This window comes from Bufo bufo, chromosome 4, assembly GCF_905171765.1.
Source record: "Bufo bufo chromosome 4, aBufBuf1.1, whole genome shotgun sequence".
Taxonomy (NCBI): domain Eukaryota; kingdom Metazoa; phylum Chordata; class Amphibia; order Anura; family Bufonidae; genus Bufo; species Bufo bufo.
This window is the reverse complement of record NC_053392.1, coordinates 432,886,864-432,912,613: the sequence shown is the minus strand read 5'-3', so window position 1 is coordinate 432,912,613 and position 25,750 is coordinate 432,886,864. Positions and strand designations below refer to the sequence as shown.

The following is a 25,750-nucleotide window of genomic DNA, read 5'->3' as shown; positions in this document are numbered from 1 at the left end:
TGAAATAAAGATTAGTTTTTTAATTATGTAGAATAAGGCTGTACGTAGACTCCCATATTGTTGAATGTCCCTCAGCCACTGCCTAATCCAAACAACAGAGGGTTGTAGTCAATTGAGTATATTCCGACCATGGTCTTGTTACCAGTGGGGTACGTCAGGGATCTGTTCTGGGACCCATATTGTTTAATATCTTTATCAGCGAAATTGCAGAAGGCCTCGATGGTAAGGTGTGTCTTTTTTTCTGATGACACAAAGATTTGTAACAGGGTTGATGTTCCTGGAGGGATACACCAAATGGAAAAGGATTTAGGAAAACTAGAGGAATGGTCAAAAATCTGGCAACTAAAATTTAATGTTGATAAGTGCAAGATAATGCACCTGGGGCGTAAAAAACAGTATTATGAGGAAAAGGATTTAGGGGTCATTATTTCAGAAGACTTAAAGGTAGGCAGACAATGTCATAGAGCAGCAGGAAATGCTAGCAGAATGCTTGGGTGTATAGGGAGAGGCATTACCAGTAGAAAGAGGGAGGTGCTCATGCCGCTCTACAGAGCACTAGTGAGACCTCATTTGGAGTATTGTGCTCAGTACTGGAGACCATATCTCCAGAAGGATATTGATACTTTGGAGACACTTCAGAGAAGAGCTACTAAACTGGTACATGGATTGCAGGATAAAACTTACCAGGAAAGATTAAAGGACCTTAACATGTATAGCTTGGAAGAAAGACGAGACAGAGGGATATGATAGAAACTTTTAAATACATAAAGGGAATCAACACGGTAAAAAAGGAGAAAATATTTAAAAGAAGAAAAACTGCTACAAGAGGACATAGTTTTAAATTAGAGGGGCAAAGGTTTAAAAGTAATATCAGGAAGTAGAGAGTAGTGGATGCATGGAATAGCCTTCCTGCAGAAGTGGTAGCTGCAAATACAGTGAAGGAGTTTAGGCATGCATGGGATAGGCATAAGGCCATCCTTCATATAAGATGGGGCCAAGGGCTATTCATAGTATTCAGTATATTGGGCAGACTAGATGGGCCAAATGGTTCTTATCTGCCGACACATTCTATGTTTCTATATTTTTTTGGTAAATAAATTCCATTAATCCATTCACAATGTCATGCTCTTCCAGAGGTTTTTGTAAGATTATTGAGCAGTTTCTCTGCCTACAAGATATTATCACAGATGCTTGGTTTACTTTTGCAGTTCTCAAAACTGAATCACATGCCTCTTCTTCACAGCAAAAATGTTATAACATGAACAGAGTTGAGAAAAATACCTTAATCCTAACTTTTACAAACCTATGAATGCAGAATCAAACTAATATGAAAAGTTGTTTAAATCTTCATCTACTTGCATATTATAAGTTATACCAGCAAGAATTAGTCTTTATGTAGAAAACTATGATTTAAATCAAGCCTAACTGACTAGTGATTTAAATCATGATTTAAATCATTTTGATTTAAATCAAATCCACCCTGACTGGAACTATGGTTGTGTGAATGCCCCCAATAATATACAGGTATCCACAGTTGATTCATGGAGTATTTTGACTCCTGTGTGCCATTGCTTGTTCATATGACGTTGCTGTGTAATATTGAGCACATACACAATATTAATTTGCTATGACGAAGAGCAGATGTTTAGGCAGCTGATTCTGTCCCGTGTTTGCTTTTAGAGGCTCAGTTTGCTCATATGGATGACGTGTTTCTTTGCCTGGTATTGTCTCAGTCATATAGACTGCCATGCCAAACAGTAACAAGCCATTGCTTAGTGCCATAAACTTAACCCTTTCACCACTCCTGACATGCCTGTTTTAATAGCTTCATGCATTCCCCATGTAATAACAATTCTGGAACATCTATTCTCATGTCTGCATGTTGTGCCATTCCTTTATTATTTCTACTAGAAGTTATGAATGAATTGCTAGCAGTCTGCAGTAAGGGTACAGTGGGGTGGTAACCAGTTGGGAGGGGGGGGGGGGGGGCTGCCATTTTCAGGCTGTGCAGGTACACACCCCCAACTGGTTACCTCCCCTCTGTACCCTTACTGAAGGCTAATAGCAATGCATTCATAACTTCTAGTAGAAATAATAGAGGAATGGCACAACATACAGCCATAAGAATAGATGCTCTAGAATTGTAATTACATAGAGAATGCATGAAGCTATTAAAACAGACATGTCAGGAGAGGTGAAAGGTCCTCTTAAAGGGGACATTTATCATTTGCTGTGGTTTTGGTGTCCGTTTTAAAGGGGTTCTCTGGGCTCTCCTATATTGATGACCGATCCTCAGAATAGGTCATGAATATCCGCCGATCAGCTATATGAAGGGACGGCTGGCACGTGCGCTCTGTGTGCACCTTCTCCTCATTCAGCTGATCGGGGGAGGATAGGTCATCAATATAGAAGAGCCCAGAGAACCCCTTTAAGTCTCTCTTAGCTTTGTAAGGTTGCGCCAAATTTATGAAATGGTGCATAGTAATAATATATTTGGCACAAGTGCAATGTGATGTACGCCTATGTCTGTAAAAGTACACCAGAGGTTTGACTGGTGTGGAGATGTGACTTCTTAAAAAGTTGCACGTCATAAATGAGACATATGTCAAATGAAAGAAATGTAAGGCTACTTTCACACTGGCGTTTTGGTTTCCGTTTGTGAGATCCGTATCAGGGCTCTCGCAAGCGGTCCAAAACGGATCAGTTTTTGCCCTAATGCATTCTGAATGGATAAGGATGTGTTCAAAATGCATCAGTTTGCCTCCATTCCGCTCTGGAGGCGGACACCAAAACGCTGCTTGCAGCGTTTTGGTGTCCGTCTGACGATGCGAAGGCAAACAGATCCGTCATGACCCACAATGCAAGTCAATGGGGACGGATCCGTTTTCACTGACAAAATATGGCACAATAGAAAACGGATCCGTCCTCCATTGACTTTCACTGGTGTTCAAGACGGATCCGTTTTGGCTATGTTAAAGATAATACAAACGGATCCGTTCTGAACGGATGCATGCGGTTGAATTATCTGAATGGGGCCGCCTGTGCAGATCCATGATGTATTTGCACCAAACGCGAGTGTGAAAGTAGCCTTACTCTGCTCACCTGCCTGGTGCCCAAGCAAAGCATCTCCTTCCATAATCCACAAGTAGAAATCTCATCATCCTTCGCTTTATTGAATATTCCTGCATAAAAACAATTCACAGTCCATTTAGAGGTATATAAGCAGATTAGCATGATGGTGCAGTTGTACTCATAACCTGACTGTGTGAATGGAGGAGAGGGTATAAATATCCACCTCACTTCCACAAGAAACTCCATACACACATGTAATTAATGAATAAAAAAAATACATAAAATCACAATCTATATACTAGTGCATGACTAGAAAACTTCAATAATATAACCTACTTGCTGAAGGACCCAGCTTCGCACTGGTATATTTCATCAATTTCATTTAATGTTTGTATGTGTCATTAAAATAAAGACAGTATCCACTATAACAGTGACCTCCACAGCCCCCCTCCCCACAGTGCCACGTCTCCCTAAAATGGGACGTCCACAGCTGCCCACCCCCTTAACTTTGACCTTCACAGCAGCCTGCCCCTTTAACAGTGAGTTTCACAGATCACCACCCCCTTGACAGTGACCCCCACAGGGGCCCGCCCCTTAAAGGGGTTGTTTGGGTTTAGAGCTGAACCCGGTCATGCCCATAATTTCACCCAGACAGCCCCCCTGATAGCATCGGAGCATCTCATGGGCTCTTTTGTTCACAATAACACACTGCCGGGTGGAAGCTTCCGCCCAGCAGTGTGTTCGGGGACCTCACTGCTCTGATGGGCGTGCTTTAGCGCTGCCCTAGCCGTTTTACAGGCTAGGGCAGCGCTAAAGCCCGCCCATCAGTGCCGGTGACGCCACTGGGCTTCCTGGCAGCCCCATGGAGAGCCCGGTATGTCACCGGAACAACGGAAAATGCCTTTGCCCTGCGCGATTTAGTGCAGGGCAAAGGAGAGCATCGGAGCATGAACTGCTCCGATGCTCAAGTCAGGGGGGCTGACTGGGTGATGTCAGACAATTAAAAGAACCTGGGCCGAATGGGGAGGAGTGCTGATACCAGGAGGGGAAAGAGCATGTGCGATCCAGTTCTTTTTCTTACATTTTGTACGTATTGTAGAATCTATGCTTTTTCCCCTCCTGGTATCAGCACTCCTCCCCATTCGGCCCAGGTGCTTTTTAATTAGCAGGCTTCTGTATGAGGGCATATATTCCTACCTCTCAGTTGGAGTTCCTGAGAGTAGGGATCGACCGATTATCGGTTTGGCCGATATTATCGGCCGATATTGAGGATTTTGAACGTTATCGGTATCGGCATCTATTTTGCCGATATACCGATAACGTATTGGTAACACAGAACGCGCTGCTCTCAGCGCGTTCTGTGTTCCCTCCGCAGCACAGGGGAGAAGGAAGCAGTGTCTCCTCCCCCTGTGATGCTGCTGCTGCCGCCAATAGCAGGAGAGGAGACAAGAGGAGGGGAGGGGCTGTGGCCGCTGCGCCACCAATGAAGATAAGCCTTTCATTCATTCATATACAGGAGGCGGGAGCTGGCTGCAGAATCACATAGCCGGCTCCCGACCTCTATGAACGGCAGCTGCGGTCCGCGGTAGTTAACTCCTCAGGTGCCGCGGATCGCAGCCACCGCTCATAGAGGTCGGGAGCCGGCTATGTGATTCTGCAGCCAGCTCCCGCCTCCTGTATATGAATGAATGAAAGACTCCTCTTCATTGGTGGCGCAGTGCGCCCCCCCCCGAGCCCCCCAGTATTAATCATTGGTGGCGCAGTGCGCCCCCCACCCCAATGCCGGCCAATAGTAAAAACATTGGTGGCGCAGTGCGCCCCTCCCCCCCACCCAGTATTACTCATTGGTGGCAGTGGCCACAGGATCCCCTCTCCCCTGCTCCTCCGATCGGAGCCCCAGCAGTGTAAGCCTGGGGCTCCGATCGGTTACCATGGCAGCCAGGACGCTATTGAAGCCCTGGCTGCCATGATAAGCTCCATGCTGCTGTGTGCACAAAGCACAGAGCAGCAGGGACAGTGTGAGCTCCTATTCACCCTGATAGAGATCTATCAGGGGGAATAGGACAAGGGTTCTAGTCCCTAAGGGGGCTAAAGGTTAGTAAAAAAAAAAAAAAATACAAAAATATTAAGTATAAATGAAAAAGATTTATAAAAAAAAAAAATACACATTAACAATAAACCAAAATACACATTAACAATAAACATATTAATTTTCAGCAGATTTGTGTATGAATTTTTTTTTTTTCTCAAAAATGAAAATTCCCAGAATATCGGTATAAATTATCGGCTATCGGCCTGAAAGTTCACAAATTATCGGTATCGGTATCGGCCCTAAAAAATCAATATCGGTCGATCCCTACCTGAGAGCATGTGATAGGGTGAGTTCCATACCTGTTCACATGGTGAGAGTATGTGATGGGGTTTGTCCCACGCCTGTTCACATGGTGCAGTACTGCACGGCGGCCATTGTTGCTCTTGTGCTGTCCCGGTGGGTTGGTGGGACCCAGTGCCATGGTGGCTTTGTCGGACAGCGGGGGCGTGTTTGACTGCTGGCTCCCGCTGCCTGCTGGGGTGGTGCTGTTGCGTCGGTTGTCGCCGTGCAGTGCTGTGCCAAATTTAGAATAGGGTCCCATTCGAAGAGGCAACCTTGTCGCGGTGAGTGGGCCTATGCGTTTTGATCAAATTGTATACTAATGCCTCATGTATAGCATGCAACATAGGTGTAGGTATACGATAAATTACGCTGAGAAGTGATATTAATTATGCTGAGAAGCAGTTAGATAAAAGCATAGTATTGAGGATGTGCGTTCCAGTTCTTTTTCTTACATTTTGTATTTAAAAGAAGAAAAACTGCTACAAGAGGACATAGTTTTAAATTAGAGGGGCAAAAGTTTAAAAGTAATATCAGGAAGTATTACTTTACTGAGAGAGTAGTGGATGCATGGAATAGCCTTCCTGCAGAAGTGGTAGCTGCAAATACAGTGAAGGAGTTTAAGCATGCATGGGATAGGCATAAGGCCATCCTTCATATAAGATAGGGCCAGGGGCTGTTCATAGTATTCAGTATATTGGGCAGACTAGATGGGCCAAATGGTTCTTATCTGCTGACACATTCTATGTTTCTATATGTGTCATTTTTTTGGTAAATAAATTCCATTAATCCATTCACAATGTCATGCTCTTCCAGAGGTTTTTGTAAGATTATTGGGCAGTTTCTCTGCCTACAAGATATTATCACAGATGCTTTGTTTACTTTTGCAGTTCTCAAAACTGAATTTGACTCAGCAGAGATCACATGCCTCTTCTTCACAGCAAAAATGTTATAACATGAACAGAGTTGAGAAAAATACCTTAATCCTAAGGCCCCTTTCACACGGGCGAGTATTCCGCGCGGATTGAACGCATTGCACCCGCACTGAATACTGACCCATTCATTTCTACGGGGCTGTTCACATGAGCGGTGATTTTCATGCATCACTTGTGCGTTGTGTGAAAATCGCAGCAAGCTCTATATTCAGCGTTTTTCACGCAATGCAGGCCCCATAGAAGTGAATGGGGTTGCGTGAAAATTGCAAGCATCCGCAAGCAAGTGCGGATGCGGTGCGATTTTCACGCATGGTTGCTAGGAGACTATCGGGATGGAGACCTGATCATTATTATTTTCCCTTATAACATGGTTATAAGGGAAAATAATAGCATTCTGAATACAGAATGCATAGTAAAATAGCGCTGGAGGGGTTAAAAAAAAAAGAAAAAAATTATTTAACTCACCTTAGTCGACTTGATCGTGCTGCTGGCATCTCCTTCTTTGCTGAACAGGACCTGTGGTGATGTCACTCCGGTCATCACATGATCTTTTACCATGGTGATGGATCATGTGATGACCGGAGTGACGTCACCACAGGTCCTGTTCCTGCAATGAATGCTCACCACAGGTCCTGTTCAGCAAAGAAGGAGATGCCGGCTGCTCGATCAAGTGGACTAAGGTGAGTAAAAAAAATGTTTTCTTTTTTTTTAACCCCTCCAGTGCTATTTTACTATGCATTCTGTATTCAGAATGCTTTTATTTTCCCTTATAACCATGTTTATAAGGGAAAATAATACAATCTACACAACCCCGATCCCAAGCCCGAACTTCTGTGAAGAAGTTCGGGTTTGGGTACCAAACATGCACGATTTTTCTCACGCGAGTGCAAAACGCATTACAATGTTTTGCACTCGCGCGGAAAAATCGCACATTTTCCCGCAACGCCCGTCTGAAAGAGTCCTAACTTCTAGAAACCTATGAATGCAGAATCAACCTAATCAAACTAATATGAAAGGTTGTTGTTCTAAAAATCTTCATCTTTTTGCATATTATAAGTTATACCAGCAAGAATTAGTCTTTATGTAGAAAACTATGATTTAAATCAAGCCTTAGTGACTAGTGATTTAAATCGTGATTTAAATCATTTTGATTTAAATCAAATCCACCCTGGCCATGACTTTACTTCAATGGCGATTATCCTGGTGACAGATTTCCTTTAAAGCTCTCCTATAGCAGTAAAGAAAAATGACCAAGCTTCTATTAGATAATACAAGAACGGTACGTCCTGGAGAGCTGAGACCTGGTCTAAAACCTTCCCGGACACCTGATGTACCTGTGTGCCAAATTTCGTGATTGTAATGCGACGGTGCAGATTCCTTTAGCGGACACACACACACACACATACACTCAACTTTATATATTAGAAGATCTTTCTTCTGAATATTGCTCTTGTGAAGAGCAATTGCATTTCAGAATAGTTCTCCTGTTGTGTATAATATGTTTAGGACTACATGATTGGGCTTTTAAAATAGTGTTTCCAGTTATTGGTTTACGATAATTGGTAGTGACAATTTTTCAAATGTCATTATCTCCTACCAATAACAAGTCTAGGAAGGGGATACTATGTCGTTGGAAAAATGAGACTTAGGTTACATGCATAAAACCATATATGTTTTGGGGTCAACAAAACCTTAATGCCAGCCATGTGTTCCGCACTTTCCCATCCTGTGCTATTGTAAAATGTCTTACACACGGGCGAGATTTCCGCGCGGGTGCAATGCGTGAGGTGAACGCATTGCACCCGCACTGTATCTGGACCCATTCATTTCTATGGGGCTGTAAACATGAGCGGTGATTTTCACTCATCACGTGTGCGTTGCGTGAAAATCGCAGCATGCTCTATATTGTGCGTTTTTCATGCAACGCAGGCCCCATAGAAGTGAATGGGGCTGCGTGAAAATCTCAAGTATCCGCAAGCAAGTGCGGATGCGGTGCGATTTTCACGCATGGTTGCTAGGTGACGATCAGGATGGGGACCCGATCTTTATTATTTTCCCTTCTAACATTGTTAAAAGGGAAAATAATAGCATTCTCAATACAGAATGCTTTGTAAAATGTGGATTGAGGGATTAAAAATAAAAATTAACTCGCCTCCTCTTGTTCGCGTAGTTAACGATCTCTTCTTACTTTTTTTATTCATGAGCTGCCGGCTAAAGGACCTGTGGTGACGTCACATCACATGGTCTAATCACATGGTCCATCAGTGATGTCTCCACAGGTCCTGAAGAAAGAGCAGAGACCGGCAGCAATGGAGGAGGTGAGTTAAAAAAAAATGTATTTATTTTTTTACCCCTTAATTGACCTTCTACTAAGCATTCTGTATTAAAGAATGCTAATATTTTCCCTTATAACCATGCTATAAGGGTAAATAAAATCTACACTACAACTAACCCAAACGCGAACTTCATTGAAGAAGTTTGGATCTGGGTACCACATTCAGTTTTTTTTCTCAACGCGCGTACAAAACGCATTGCACTCACGCAGAAAAACTTGTGTGCTCACTCGCACGATTTCCCCGCCACGCACCCGCATCCTATCCGGCCCCAATCCGTAACGCCCGTGTGAAAGAGGCCTACGAAGCATTTTTTCCCTCCAAAAGTAAGGGGAAAGTGGCATTGCGTCTTATAGTCCAAATGCTAATGACCGCTTCCATTATGGAAGCGGTCATTAGCATGCAGGAGGCACAGGGAGCGGTGAGGGAAGCACTGCTTAGCTCAGACTCCCATCAGACCTCAGTTCAGACCCCCATCAGACCTCGGCTCAGACATTTAAAAAAATAAGCTTACCTGCTCTGGACAGCACTGCCACTCTGCAGATCCACTCACACTCGTCTTCTGGACCCCGCTCTGCACCCTGTCCTGAAAGTGTACAACAACAGGATGTAGTGCATATAGGCGCGCACTTGACATCAGGTCACAGTGCAGCAGGGGCCAGAAGAAGACCAGGGAGGGTGAGTGGATCTGCAGAGTGGCAGTTTTAATTTCTGAGCTGAGGTCTGATGGAGCTTGAGGGTCTGATTTTGGGTGTTTGACCTGAGTTCTGATGAAGAATGGTGGTCTGATTTTGGGGGGTGATTTTTATTTTTTATTTTTTACCTCCTCTTAATCCTAGGTGTGTTTCATAGTCTGAAAAATACAGTGGGCATAGAGATATATATATATATATATATATACACTGCTCAAAAAAATAAAGGGAACACTTAAACAACACAATGTAACTCCAAGTCAATCACACTTCTGTGAAATCAAACTGTCCACTTAGGAAGCAACACTGAGTGAAAATCAATTTCACATGCTGTTGTGCAAATGGGATAGACAACAGGTGGAAATTATAGGCAATTAGCAAGACACCCCGACGCCCCCAATAAAGGAGTGGTTCTCCAGGTGGTGACCACAGACCACTTCACAGTTCCTATGCTTCCTGGCTGATGTTTTGGTCACTTTTGAATGCTGGCGGTGCTTTCACTCTAGTGGTAGCATGAGACGGAGTCTACAACCCACACAAGTGGCTCAAGTAGTGCAGCTTAATCAGGATGGCACATCAATGCGAGCTGTGGCAAGAAGGTTTGCTGTGTCTGTCAGCGTAGTGTCCAGAGCATGGAGGCACTACCAGGAGACAGGCTAGTACATCAGGAGACGTGGAGGAGGCCGTAGGAGGGCAACAACCCAGCAGCAGGACCGCTACCTCCGCCTTTGTGCAAGGAGGAACAGGAGGAGCACTGCCAGAGCCCTGCAAAATGACCTCCAGCAGGCCACAAATGTGCATATGTCTGCTCAAATGGACAGAAACAGACTCCATGAGGGTGATATGAGGGCTTGACGTCCACAGGTGGGGGTTGTGCTTACATTCGCCACTGGCGCCCTGTGCTCTTCACAGATGAAAGCAGGTTCACACTGAGCACATGTGACAGACGTGACAGAGTCTGGAGACGCCGTGGAGAACGTTCTGCTGCCTGCAACATCCTCCAGCATGACCGGTTTGGCATTGGGTCAGTAATAGTGTGGGGTGGCATTTCTTTGGAGGGCCACACAGCCCTCCAGGTAGCCTGACTGCCATTAGGTACCAAGATGAGATCCTCAGACCCCTTGTGAGACCATATGCTGGTGCGGTTGGCCCTGGGTTCCTCCTAATGCAAGACAATGCTAGACCTCATGTGGCTGGAGTGTGTCAGCAGTTCCTGCAAGACGAAGGCATTGATGCTATGGACTGGCCCGCCCGTTCCCCAGACCTGAATCCAATTGAGCACATCTGGGACATCATGTCTCGCTCTATCCACCAACAGACTGTCCAGGAGTTGGCAGATGCTTTAGTCCAGGTCTGGGAGGAGATCCCTCAGGAGACCGTCCACCACCTCATCAGGAGCATGCACAGGCGTTGTAGGGAGGTCATACAGGCACGTGGAGGCCACACACACTACTGAGCCTCATTTTGACTTGTTTTAAGGACATTGCATCAAAGTTGGATCAGCCTGTAGTGTGTTTTTCCACTTTAATTTTGAGTGTGACTCCAAATCCAGACCTCCATGGGTTAAAAAATTGGATTTCCATTTTTATTTTTTTTTGTGATTTTGTTGTCCGCACATTCAACTATGTATAGAACAAAGTATTTCAGAAGAATATTTAATTAATTCAGATCTAGGATGTGTTGTTTTTGTGTTACCTTTATTTTTTTGAGCAGTGTGTATGTATGTGTGTGTGTGTGTGTGTATGTGTGTATATATGTATGTATGTATATATATATATTACACACATTATCATACACATTCTTAAAGTACGCATTATTTCTATACACAGTGTTAAAGTTCTGTTGTTTTCCTGAGTTAAATCTACTTCTATAAACAGAGTCTAACTAAATAGGTTCTGATTTGTCTACTGCTATTGATGACCATTTATGAAGGGTCTAGTTCCAAGCCTTATTGTTTATTTAGGCCTGTAGACTATAAAATAGATTTTATGATTTTTGACCTGTTGCCATAGGTGTGCGTTCTTTTGTTATACCCTGATTAAAATATTTTTTTTCTGTCCACAAACGCATGCAATTTTATAGTCCCTTTACCCCTAAATATAAAATTATATATAATGTATAAGTCTGCCAAGTTTTTAAAAATCACGCTTTTGAGAAATCTAGCTGTTAATGTTCTTTATTTATTGCAGGCTGGCCCCCATGCGCTTATACACGCTCTCAAAGCGTTATTTTGTACTGGTCTTTGTTGTATTTTTCCTGTGCTTTGGATTAACCCTTTTCATTGGAATAGCAGGTGAGTTTTTCTCCTCTTTCTCACTATACACACACACTCCCTACTGGGCAAATATTCTAGGCAAATGGGAGGTACTGCAAAATAAGAACACTTTCAAAAGTAGAAGTGTTAACATTAAAATATTATCAATTAATAAAATGCAAAGTGAATGAACAAAAAATAAATGAAATCAATACAGATGTAGCCACCGTTATTTTGACTGGCTTAAAGGGAATGTGTCATCAGAAAATGACCTATTGTTTATATCACGTTTCTTGTTTTGTTTTTTTACATATTTTTAAAGAATTTGTGGGGATGTTTTTAATTTTCCATGTCTATATCTGTATTTAATAAAAACCCATACAATCTTGCAGTTTTCTCATTGGCCCTTAAAAGGGTTCTCCAGGAATTAAAAAAATTAAATATTTAAATATTATTTTATAATAAATATATTAACAAATGCCTTTCATTACTTATAATGGCTCGTTTTGTCTAGGGAGCGATCATTAGGAGAGATAAAACGGCCGCCGTCTTATCAGTACACACAAAACCTAGAGGACAAGTTACTTCACCACAATGAGCCATAGTTCTGCCTCATCCTCCTCTCTGCTCTGCTTGTCAGGAATCATGAATCATTTCTGTATTCAGAAATGCAGATGAATCTCTCTGGGAATGGAGAAGATGAGGAGGGTGAGGTGTGGCTAATGAGCAGCAGCACTTATTTACAGTCTCCATTACCACAGCCTGTCCTGTCCGTCCTCTCTGTACTTCATGTCGCCACATGAACTAAATTCCCTAGAGATTCAGCTAAAGTACTTATCATCTTAATTCAGGATCATAATCCCTGACGAGCAGAGAGGAGGAGGACGAGGAGGCAGCTCTTTAACTCAGTGTTGTAATGTAACTAATAGGACTGCGGCCATTTTGTTTCCCCTGATGATTGCTCCCAGGACAAAACGAGCCATTATAAATTAAAGGTATTTGAGAATATATTTATAATAAAGTAATATTTAAGTATTTTCATTTTCTTAAAGAGGACCTTTTTACTAGAATAAAAAATGTAAACTAAGGGATCTTTGTGCACTTACTATTATCCCTGGGCGCCGCTCCGTTCTCCCGGTATAGGCTCCGGTAGCTTCATATGTTCGGTTCTACTGGGTGGAGCCTGCCGGCGTCACCTTCACCTAGGCTGTAGCGCTGGCCAATCGCAGCCATCAGCTCTTAGCTCTGTGTTTTTTGATTTTTACTTTTTTTTCACTTTTATTCACTTTTTTTTGACCCAGACCCACTTGGTTCTTGAAGATCCAGTGGGTCTGATGTCTGTATAATACAGTACAGTACAATATATATTGTTCTGTACTGTATTTTACTTACTTACACTGAACAGATCTATGCCTTTCAGCACAGATCTGTTCAGCACCATGGACAGCAGGACGCCTGAGAGGCGTCCTGTTGCCATGGGAACCTTCCCCGTCTGCTCAGTACTGCTCAGAACTTCGCAGACGGGGAAGGGTAAGGAGGGGATCTCTCTGGGGGCTCTCTCCCTCCCCATCGGGGGGCTGCAAAGGCACAGCAGCCCCCCGATGGGAGAGGGAGGGAGCTCCCTGCGCTGTTAACCTTTTCCATACAGCGGTCCGTACGGACCGCTGTATGGAAAGGGTTAAACGGCTGACATCGCATCGCAGATGTCAGCCGTTTATACCAGGGTGCCAGCAATGTGCTGGCACCCTGGTATCCCCACTAGACACCAACGATTATACAAGGGGAGGCGGGCGGGGGATCGCGATCCCGCCTGCCGCACCGCCCGCCTCCCACACCGCCCGCAACCCTCCCCCTGCACCTCCCGTCACCATAAAAATCATTCGGGGGTGCAGGGGGGTGAATAAAACTTTTTTTTTAGGCAAATAAAGTTTCTGATCCCCGCGGTCAGGGACCGCGGGGACCAGAAACTTCAGAAATCGCAGCAAACCGCAGGTCTGAATTGACCTGCGGTTTGCCGCGATCGCCGACATGGGGGGGTCACGGGACCCCCCCCGCGCATTTAGCCTAGGTGCCTGCTCAATGATTTGAGCAGGCACCGGGTTCCGATCACTGCCAGCCGCACGGCAGTGATCGAAAATACACAGGGCGTACATGTACGCCCTGTGTCCTTAAGTACCAGGGCACAAGGGCGTACCTGTACGCCCTATGTCCTTAAGAGGTTAAGCTTAATAATAGGCACCACTTCTTGGTCTGCACAGATTACTTTACTGCAGTTACGGTACCTGGTTATCATTACAGGTAGGATTAAAATGACCGCACCATATATTCATCATATATGCACCATAACACAGATTCCAATTTGCAATAGGTCATTTCACAGCTTCCCTCTGACCTCTGCACAAGTCACAGAGCATGCCTGGAAAACTGCCACATAGAAGTCAATGAGGTCCCCTTCTAACCATTGTGTCTACGGCTTATTTGGCTGCTGTAAAGCATATTTGTAAATGCTGTTAAGAATAGCTCAGGCAAGATGGCACCCCCGACAACCATTTTTAGGAAATAGAAAGTCTGCAATCAGAAAATAAATACGGATTAGAAAAAAAGTGTTACTGGTCTTAACTGGTAGAAAAAAAATTGACACATTTTCTTTAATGTATTAATGCAACAAAATCACATTACAGTATTACAAAAAATTATGTTAAAGTGACCACCCTGGCGCAGCTTGTGTCAAAATAACGATGGCTACATCTGTATTTTGTGTGACCATGCTTTGCCTTCTAGGCACACTTGCAGACAGTGTTCCTGTTCAGAGCAGGAGAGCACGGCGTCATTGGTTGCTATGACGCCGTGCGCTTCATGCCGCCGCAGCACTACAGTAATACACTCGTATAGTGCATTACTGTATTGTAGCGGCGACATGAAGCGTGCGGCGTCATAGCAACCAATCACTCTGTGCGCTCCTGCTCTGAACAGGAATCCAGCCCGGCATACCACCGACCGCTCTCGGCCACGGAACACGGCCGTGTGCATTCGGCTTTACAATGAAGATTGTTCTTAATGACATTGGGTATATTTTTAGGGTTGTTTGGCTTTAGAATAAATTTGGGGCCAAACAGATGCTTTCCTGGTGGTATTACAGCAAATAGTGGCCAATGGGATAGAGAAGGCGCTCCTAGGGTGAGTGAGTTCAGCAAATCAAATTTCTACTGAAAGAAAATAGTTTGCTTACATATTGAGGTTGCATCAATTGGACGCAACCGCAATGAAGGTCAAATATGGATGAGTAACGGTTGGTGCAGCCTAGATTCGTCCGATCGCCTTGGGCAGGGGCCACCCTGCCACTCGGTTAACGGTATAAAGGAAAGAAACGCTGAACTTTACATAGAGTGCATGGACCACAAAGGGCGCACAAAAACAACCGGTCATGGGCAATGTTTTGGTTTCGAGAGTGTTCAATTTATCCCCTTAAGGACACAGCCCTATTTCACCTTAAGGACCAGGCTATTTTTTTGCAAATCTGACCAGTGTCACTTTAAGGCTGGGTTCACACGGGCGTTGCTGGAACACCCACGATTTTTCTGCGCGAGTGCAAAACATTGTAATGCGTTTTGCACTCGCGTGAGAAAAATTGCGCATGTTTGGTACCCAAACCCGAACTTCTTCACAGAAGTTCGGGCTTGGGATCGGTGTTCTGTAGATTTGCATTATTTTCTGAATACAGAATGCATAGTAAAACAGCGCTGGAGGGGTTAAAAAAGAAAGAAAAATAATTTAACTCACCTTAGTCCACTTGATCGCGTAGCCCGGCATCATCTTCTTTCTCCTTTGTTGAACAGGACCTGTGGTGAGCATTAATTACAGGAACAGTACCTTTGATGACGTCACTCCGGTCATCACATGGTACGTCACATGATCTTTTAAAATGGTGATGGATCATGTGATGACCGGAGTGACGTCCTCAAAGGCCCTGTTCCTGTAATTAATGCTCACCACAGGTCCTATTCAACATATTCAACAAAGGAGACAAAAGGAGATGCCGGGCCGCGATCAAGTGGACTAAGGTGAGTTAATTTATTTATTTTTTTAACCCCTCCAGCGCTGTTTTACTATGCATTCTGTGAACAACCCCATAGAAATGAATGGGTTGGTATTCAGTGCGGGTGCAATGCGTTCACCTCACGCATCGCATCCGCGCGGAATACTCGCCCGTTTGAAAGGGGCCTAAGTGCTGATAACTTTAAAACGCTTTGACTTACCCAGGCCGTTTTTCTTCACATATTGTACTTCATGACACTGCTAAAATTGGGTCAAAAAAGTAAATTTTTTTGCATAAAAAAATACCATATTTACCAAAAATTTGGAAAAATTTGCAAATTTCAAAGTTTGTTTCTCTACTACTGTAATACATAGTAATACCCCCAAAAATTGTGATGACTTTACATTCCCCAAGAAAGTACACCCCTCAAGGTATTCAAAACTGGGTTTACAAACTTAGGTAACCCTTTAGGTGTTCCACAAGAGTTAATGGCAGATGGAGAAACAATTTTGGAATTTCAATTTTTTGGAAGATTTTCCCTTTTAACCCTTACTTTATTACTGGAAAAAATGGGTTAACAGCCAAACAAAACTCAATATGGGTTGCCCCTCAAGGTATTCAAAACTGTTTTTACAAACTTTGTTAACCCTTTTGGTCTTCCACAAGACTTCATGGCAAATGGACATAAATTTAAAGAATTTAGATTTTTTGGAAAATTTTCCAATATAATAACATTTTTCCTGGAAAAAAAACAAGGGTTAACTGCCAAACAAAACTCAAAATGGGTTGCCCTGATTCTGTAGTTTGCAGAAACACCCCATATGTGGTCGTAAACTACTATTTGGCTAAACGGCAGGAAATAGAAGGGGAACACCATATGGTTTTTGGAAGCCAGATTTTGCTGGACTGGTTTATTTATGGACAGTCTCCATTCCCCAGCGGCCGAGTGATGTGCCGGGAATTGGGAGCCCAGTCTCCATTCCCCAGCGGCCGTGTGATGTACAGGGAATTGGGAGCCCAGTCTCCATTCTCCAGCGGCCGTGTGATGTACAGGGAATTGGGAGCCTAGTCTCCATTTCCCAGCGGCCGAGTGATGTACAGGGAATTGGGAGCCCAGTCTCAATTCCCCAGCGGCCGTGTGATTTATTGGGAATTGGGAGCCCAGTCTCCATTCCCCAGCGGCCGTGTGATTTATTGGGAATTTGGAGCCCAGTCTCCATTCCCCAGCGGCAGGCGGAGTTACAGGGGGCAGAGACAGTCGGTCCTGTCCCCCAGCGGCAGAGTGTCCAGCAGGGAATAGAGAGCCCAGTCTCCTTTCCCCAGCAGCAGGACACTGTATTGGGAGCGGAGACGGTCGGTGGCCCTCCCCAGCGGCTGGAAGTATGTATGGGAGAGGAGCTCGTTACCCCCTCTCCCCAGCGGAAGCTTAATGCACCAGGGGGAGACAGTAAGCCCCACAACAGTGCAGATGGGACCGTGGTCTCTGCACTTACAGCACAGGGGGTAGAGACAGTCGGTCTCCCCCTCCAACAACCAGGCTCCAACCAGGCTTCTTCCGTGGTAACGCTGGCACCAGGACAGAGTACCGCTGATACCTGCCTACAAAGCGACCTCCACTCCAAGCCAGGTAGCAACACAGAGACCGGGAGTACCAGCTACCAACACAACCTTGGTGGACTCACTGGACAGAGACAGGCTACCAAATTCAACAGGTCCAGTATTGGGTTGTGGGTGAACTGCCAGATTAACTCAGGTACTGACCGTGAGGTCAGGTACCTGGTTAGTCTTCCCTGGGAGGGGGAGATGTGTGGCGAAACCAACCTCGCCACTGGGTTTTGGAGGGGCCTGGCTGCTGGCCTCTTGCCTCAGGATTATGGCCCATACTAACTTTTAAACCCCTGAACCTATTCAAGTGAATTTTGGATAGGTTTGTCCCCAGGTTATACTGGTTAAATTGATGTAAGTTATATGTATGGACAATGTAAACTCACAAAGTTGTAACAATTTATAATAAGTATAGCTTGTCAGCTTGGGAGATAGTTGAGTGGATAGACAGAGGGGAGGAATATGCTGGGTGTGTTTCTATTGTCCCATTGTCCCATTGTGTGTTTAAATGGTGATGTCTGTCCTGTTGTTCTCACATGTGTATTGGCGATTTCCCTTTGTCCTGAGAGATAATTGGATTGCTCCTCGGTTGTCTCCAGGACAGAGAGGTGGAAACCATGATGCATTGTGGGGATGTGTTGTGTCTGTATCCTGAATTGCTACATATCTGTCCTGTGTCGCAGTCTTCCTTCTGGTCCCCTAGGGGCGTGTACACCAGATGGGCTTGGTTGCTGTACTTACATTATATGTGTTGTAACATATTGATTGGTTGGATTTCAAAACCCTGTGGGCGGACCTGTATTTGCAACAACTGTAATAAAAACCAGGCTGGGTGTCCCAGCACCTCAGACCACTGCTTGACCCTCAACACGGAGCCTTGTCTCGTTATTGGGGGGGATCCACTGTATGCTGTTAAAGGGTTTCTGTCACCCCACAAAACTCTTTTTTTTTTTTTGGATAGTTATATTCCTTATAGCGCGATATAGGAGAATATAATAGTCTTACTTACTTTCATGCGGCCGATTCTTTAGAAAACGAAGTTTTATAATATGTAAATCAGGGCTCTACCAGCAAGTAGGGCGTCTACTTGCTGGTAGCCGCAGCAGAAAACCGCCCCCTCGCCGTGTTGATTGACAGGGCCAGCCGTGATCTCCTCCTCCGGCCGGCCCTGTCAGTATTTCAAAAATCGCGTGCCTCTGGAGGCTCGTCTCCTCAGCACTCCCTCAGTGCGCCTGCGCCGATGACGTCTTCTCTTTCGGTGATGTCATCGGTGCAGGCGCACTGAGGGAGTTCTGAGGAGACGAGCCTCCTCATCTCAGAGCGCCTGCGCCGAATGAACAGAGGCGCGCGATTTTTGAAATACTGACAGGGCCGGCCGGAGGAGGAGATCACGGCTGGCCCTGTCAATCAACACGGCGAGGGGGCGGTTTTCTGCTGCGGCTACCAGCAAGTAGACGCCCTACTTGCTGGTAGAGCCCTGATTTACATATTATAAAACTTCGTTTTCCAAAGAATCGGCTGCATGAAAGTAAGTAAGACTATTATATTCTCCTATATCGCGCTATAAGGAATATAACTATCCAAAAAAAAAAAATTAGTTTTGTGGGGTGACAGAAACCCTTTAAGAGACTGATTGCCAGGAGTGTAAGCTGATTCCTGTTCGTCTGCTAGCAGCTATTCGTGAGGTTCCAGTTTGGAGTGCTATTTTGTATCCAGTTCGGGAGTTTGGTGTTCTGCAGTAGCTGTGCCTGTCTCTCAGAAAGGGGCCTATCGCCTAAACTGATTTTAACCCCTTGTCTGCTGAAACGGTCCGTTACACCTTTCAAGCCCCCTGATGCACCCCTAGAGTAGAAACTCCATAAAAGTGACCCCATCTACGGGATAAGGTGGTTGTTGTTTTGGGACTATTTTAGGGGTCTGAAAGCTGAAACAAAAAAAGTTTAGAATAAAAGTTTTTTGTTTTTTTTTCTAACTTTTCCCTTCTATCCCTGCCTAACGGTGCCTATCCCTCACTGACCCTAACCTACCTGGAGGGCGATGGGTGCAGGAGGGTGATGGATGGCGATTAAGGGGACGGTGCTGCAGAGTGCTCGTGCAGAACAGGAAGAGGAGGGGAGAGAGGAGCGCAGGAAGTTTGAATCTCGCGCCTCTCTCCCCTGCACCAATCGGCACCCTGGACAGCAGCATTCAGCACCAGGGCCAGCACCGCCTCTCCAAATCTTCGGACTGTGATTGGTGGTGTATAATCAAGCCACCGATCGCAGTCTTTTTCCTGTTCATCGGGTCACCGGAGACCCGAATGGACCGGAAACGCAGCAAACCGCAGGTCTGAAATGACCCCTCCTGGCGTTGTTACAGGATGCCGGCTGAATGATTTCAGCCGGCATCCCGTTCTGATTAACCCCTGCAGCGCCGGAATCGCGATTTAACCACCTCAGCCCCCCCTAGCTTAAACACCCATAATGACCAGGCCACTTTTTACACTTCTGCACTACACTACTTTCACCGTTTATTGCTCGGTCATGCAACTTACCACCCAAATGAATTTTTCCTCCTTTTCTTCTCACTAATAGAGCTTTCATTTGGTGGTATTTTATTGCTGCTGACATTTTAACTTTTTTTGTTATTAATCGAAAATTTACCAATTTGTTTGCAAAAAAATGCAATTTTTCACTTTCAGTTGTAAATTTTTTTTAAAAAAAACGACATCCATATATAAATTTTTCTCTAAATTTATTGTTCTACATGTCTTTGATAAAAAAAAAATGTTTGGGTAAAAAAAAATGGTTTGGGTAAAAGTTATAGCATTTACAAACTATGGTACAAAAATGTGAATTTCCGCTTTTTGAAGCACCTCTGACTTTCTGAGCACCTGTCATGTTTCCTGAGGTTCTACAATGCCCAGACAGTAGAAAAACCCCACAAATAACCCCATTTCGGAAAGTAGACACCCTAAAGTATTTGCTGATGGGCATAGTGAGTTCATAGAACTTTTTATTTTTTGTCACAAGTTAGCGTAAAATGATGATTATTTTTTTTTCCTTACAAAGTCTCATATTTCACTAACTTTTGACAAAAAATAAAAACTTCCATGATCTCACTATGCCCATCAAGAAATACCTTGGGGTATCTTCTTTCTAAAATGGGGTCACTTGTGGGGTAGTTATACTGCCCTGGCATTCTAGGGGCCCTAATGTGTGAGAAGTAGTTTGAAATCAAAATGTGTAAAAAATGCCCTGTGAAATCCGAAAGGTGCTCTTTGGAATCTGGGCCCATTTGCCCACCTAGGCTGCAAAAGTGTCTCACATCTGGTATCGCCGTACTCAGAAGAAGTAGGGCAATGTGTTTTGGGGTGTCTTTTTACATATACCCATGCTGGGTGAGAGAAATATCTCGGCTAAAGACAACTTTTCCCATTTTTTTATACAAAGTTGGCATTTGACCAAGATATTTATCTCACCCAGCATGGGTATATGTAAAATGACACCCCAAAACACATTGCCCAACTTCTCCTGAGTACGGAGATACCACATGTGTGACACTTTTTTGCAGCCTAGATGCGCAAAGGGGCCCAAATTCCTTTTATGAGGGCATTTTTAGACATTTGGATCCCAGACTTCTTCTCACGCTTTAGGGCCCCTAAAATGTCAGGGCAGTATAAATACCCCACATGTGACCCCATTTTGGAAAGAAGACACCCCAAGGTATTCAATGAGGGGCAATTTCAATCTTTCATGATCTCAATATGCCCCTCACGGAATACCTTGGGGTGTCTTCTTTCCGAAATGGGGTCACATTAGCGGTATTTATACTGCCCTGGCATTTTAGGGGCCCTAAAGCGTGAGAAGAAGCCTGGAATATAAATGTCTAAAAATTTTTACGCATTTGGATTCCGTGAGGGGTATGGTGAGTTCATGTGAGATTTTATTTTTTGACACAAGTTAGTGGAATATGAGACTTTGTAAGAAAAAAAAATAATAATTTCCGCTAACTTGGGCCAAAAAAATGTCTGAATAGAGCCTTACAGGGGGGGTGATCAATGACAGGGGGGTGATCAGGGAGTGTATATGGGGTTATCACCCCCCTGTCATTGATCATCCCCCTGTAAGGCTCCATTCAGACGTCCGTATGTGTTTTGCGGATCCGATCCATGTATCCGTGGATCCGTAAAAAACATACGGACGTCTGAATGGAGCCTTACAGGGGGGTGATCAATGACAGGGTGGTGATCAGGGAGTCTATATGGGGTGATCACCCCCCTGTCATTGATCACCCCCCTGTAAGGCTCCATTCAGACGTCCGTATGTGTTTTGCGGATCCAATCCATGTATCCGTGGATCCGTAAAAAACATACGGACGTCTGAATGAAGCCTGACAGGGGGGTGATCAGGGAGTCTATATGGGGTGATCACCCCCCTGTCATTGATCACCCCCCTGTAAGGCTCCATTCAGACGTCCGTATGTGTTTTGCGGATCCAATCCATGTATCCGTGGATCCGTAAAAAACATACGGACGTCTGAATGAAGCCTGACAGGGGGGTGATCAGGGAGTCTATATGGGGTGATCACCCCCCTGTCATTGATCACCCCCCCTGTAAGGCTCCATTCAGACGTCCGTATGTGTTTTGCGGATCCGATCCATGTATCCGTGGATCCGTAAAAAACATACGGACGTCTGAATGGAGCCTGACAGTGGGGTGATCAATGACAGGGGGGTGATCAGGGAGTCTATTTCGGGTGATCAGGGGTTAATAAGGGGTTAATAAGTGACGGGGGGGGTGTAGTGTAGTGGTGTTTGGTGCTACTTATTACTGAGCTGCCTGTGTCCTCTGGTGGTCGATCCAAGCAAAAGGGACCACCAGGGTAGCAGGTATATTAGACGCTGTTATCAAAACAGCGTCTAATATACCTGTTAGGGGTTAAAAAAAATCGCATCTACTGCCTGCCAGCGAACGATCGCCGCTGGCAGGCTGTAGATCCACTCGCTCACCTTCCGATCCTGTGAACGCGCACGCCTGTGTGCGCGCGTTCACAGGAAATCTCGCGTCTCGCGAGATGACGCATAGATGCGTGACTCTGCCTGGAGCTGCCGCCTCCGAAATGCGATCCTGCGTTAGGCGGTCCGGAGGCGGTTAAAGCCATGATGTACCGGTACGTCATGTGTCCTTAAGGGGTTATTCATAAGACAACGCATTTCGGGGTGTTAAAGTCCCCTTTATCAAGTCTGAACTGGATGAGCATGGCTTTTTGGCTGCAGTTCTTTCATGAAGACCACTTCTGGCCAGACTTCCCTGAACAGTAGATGGAAGTGTACCTAGGTCCCACTGCTTTCTGCCAGTTCTCAGCTGATTGCACTGCTGGACAGCTTTCAGTTTTGAAGGCAAATAAGCATTATGGGCCAGATTTATCATTACTTTGACAGCTCACTCCACTTTCACACATGGCTAAAGTCAGTTTTAGCCAAGTCAGATTTATGATCGGCCCTTTAAGACTGTAATAAATGTGGTTTGACGGTAGCAGTTTATCCGTCAGTAAGCAGCTTTACAAAAGTCGCACCTCTTTACGAAAAAGTCGCATGTTCTATTAAAAAGTCTCAAAAGATAAGCATGGTCCTCACTGGAGTGAAATTGCGCATTTTTTTGCGACTTTTTAAATAGTCGTAATAGTAAATCTGTCTAGAGATTCATTTACATAAGAAAAAACGCCCACTTTCAGAAAACTGGCGAGCATAGTGCAGAGCAGAAAAAAGTCACAAATTTTTGCGCAGTTATAGCGATTGCGCAAATGTTTGCGACTTTTTCACTGCATTATTCTGACTTGAGCTAATGATAAATCTGGCCCTATGTGTTTTTCATCTATTGCACAATGTTTCTTTGGCAAATTACAGCACCTATGGTGCTCAATGTTGCCCGTTTGTGCTTCTTATTAGAACATCTTGAAACACCAGTCTACTTTAAAATCTTGATCCAATAAAACTACATTTAGTCTTGTTTCTGTGCTCAGTCTTCCCATGCCATGACCTGTGACATGAAACTGTCTTCCACATCCTCACCCTTGTAGCAGAGTTTGGCTGTACCTCTCCCAGTTTTAAGCCTTCTACACAGCTGTTTCTGTTAATTTCTGTGTTTCAACCTTGCATGTGTAAATGAAGATAAATATCACCTGTTTAGTATAATAAGTTAATAATACATCTGACTATAATCCTACCAAATTCCTGCCTTTGTGCAAGTATTCCCAGAAGAATTGATGTTTTGAAGGCAAACCGTGGTCAGACCAAAAATTTTTTTGATCATCTTTCATTTATTTTGTTAATTGATAAAACTAAAGCTAGGCATTGCCTTCAATATCCTGCTAAAATGGTAATACTGATTAGTTTATCCTTTATGCAAATCGCAGTCATAATTGCTGATTTGCTGAGTATAGTATCACCTCTGATGAAGCTATATACTGTATATTAGTTGCATAAATTTTATTTGTTGAATTCATGCTTGTAGCATCTAGGGTTGTTGCGATACCAAAATTTTGATTCGGTTTCGAAAGAAATAAAATACCAAAAAAAGCCACATGCATTCCGCATTTTATGGAACTTTCGGGCCATAATCGAACAGTCCTATCCTATTTTTTTGGCGGACAAGTTAAGTAAAAAAAAAAAAAAAAAGCGAATCATGCAGTTTTTATTTTTTCTGTTAGTGTTCACCGCATAGGAGATTTTTTAAATATTTTAATAGTTTTTGGACTTTTCGGACATGGCAATTTGTGATATGTTTATTGTTTATATATTTTATATGTAAAATTGGGAAAAGGGGGTAATTATAACTTTTTTACTTTTTATTTAATAACTATTAGCCCCCTTAGGGGCTAGAACCTGGGATCTTTTCATCCTTTGTCCTATTCACCCTTATAGAGCTCTATTAGGGTGAATAGGATTTCACACACTCCCTGCTGCCCTGTGCATAGTATCGATAAAAGGAAAATTCCTGTACCGTACCGAACCGATACCGGGACAAAAGTATCGATTTGGGTATCGATTTGGGTATCAATAATTCGATACTTCGATACCCGCAACAACCCTAGTAGCATCCATAGAAGACCCCTAGTCAGTACTTGCTCTGAGTTTCACTGAACGATTATGCACTGAATTAATGAAGAAGTTGCATTGAAGGTACAGAGATGTCACTGGTGTTACATGCAGGCTGTGTCTCCTGAACCGTACAAAATTTTGAAACAGAGTAGTAAGCTGCTTCAAGATTGTTGTCTGCTTAGTTTAAGCATTTAGATTTTTAATAATGTATTTTTATTAAAGATATTACAAGAAAGCCTGTAAGTAAAATGTCATATTTAGAGTAAGCACAGTTTATATATGATCCAATAGCAAACCTGAGCAAAGTAACATATGCCAAAACAGCCTAAACAGACAATGGCGCATGTAACACCTAAGAGTGCATAACATTTTTAACCCGTTCACTACCAGCGCCGTACATGTACTGGCTTAAATAGCAGCGCTCTAGTACTACAGCGTACTGTTTGGGCGGGTGCATGTTTCCAAAATGGGGGCACTTTTTCAGGGTTTCCACTATAGGGGTACATCAGGGTGTCTTCAAATACAAAATGGTGCCTAAAAACAATTCTAGCAAAATCTGCCTCCAAATTCCATAATGTGGCTCCTTTCCTTCTTACCACTGGCAAATGCCTATAGAGCAGTTTACCGCCACATATGGGGTATTTCTGTAAACCGCAGAATCAGATAATGCATATTGAGGTTTATTTTGCTGTTAACCCTTGCTGTATTGCAAGAAAAAATTGATTAACTTAAAAATAAATCTAACAAAAAAGTGAAATTTTGAAATGTCACCTCCATTTTCCTTTAATTCCTGTGGAACACCTCACGGGTTAACAAAGTTTTTAACTTCAGTTTTGAATAATTTGAGGGGTGTAGTTTGTAAAATGAGGTCATTTATGGGTGGTTTACATTACGTAAGCCCCTCAAAATCACTTTATAACTGAATTGATGCCTAAAAAAAATTGTTTTGGAAATTTTGGTGAAAATTTGAAAAATTGCTTCTGAAATTTGAAGCCTTCTAACATCCTGAAAAAATTAAATGACATCTACAAAATGATGCCAACATAAAGAAGACATATGGGGAATGTTGATTAATAACTATTTTAGGAGGTATTACGATCTGTCTTAGGCTACTTTCACACTTGCGTTCAAAGCGGATCCGTCTGGTGTCTGCACAGACGGATCCGCTTCTATAATGCAAAATCTAAGTGTGAAAGTTAGTCAGACGGATCCGTCCAGACTTTGCATTGAAAGTCAATGGGGGACGGATCCGTTTGAAAATTGCACCATATTGTGTCAACTTCAAACGGATCCGTCCCCATTGACTTACATTGTAAGTCTGGACGGATCCGTTTGCCTCCGCACGGCCAGGCGGACACTCGAACGCTGCAA

The 25,750-nt window shown here is 43.9% G+C and overlaps 1 protein-coding gene across 2 annotated transcripts in view; it reads left to right on the top strand.

The window, feature by feature from the left end:
• Positions 1 to 25,750, top strand: part of TMEM181 (transmembrane protein 181) — a 223,053-nt gene that overhangs the window by 135,699 nt on the left and 61,604 nt on the right. For both annotated transcript variants that reach the window (XM_040429354.1, XM_040429355.1), the window contains exon 2: positions 11,593 to 11,696. In XM_040429354.1, coding sequence (XP_040285288.1) covers positions 11,593 to 11,696 — 104 coding nt within the window. The remainder of the gene's footprint in view (positions 1 to 11,592; positions 11,697 to 25,750) is intronic.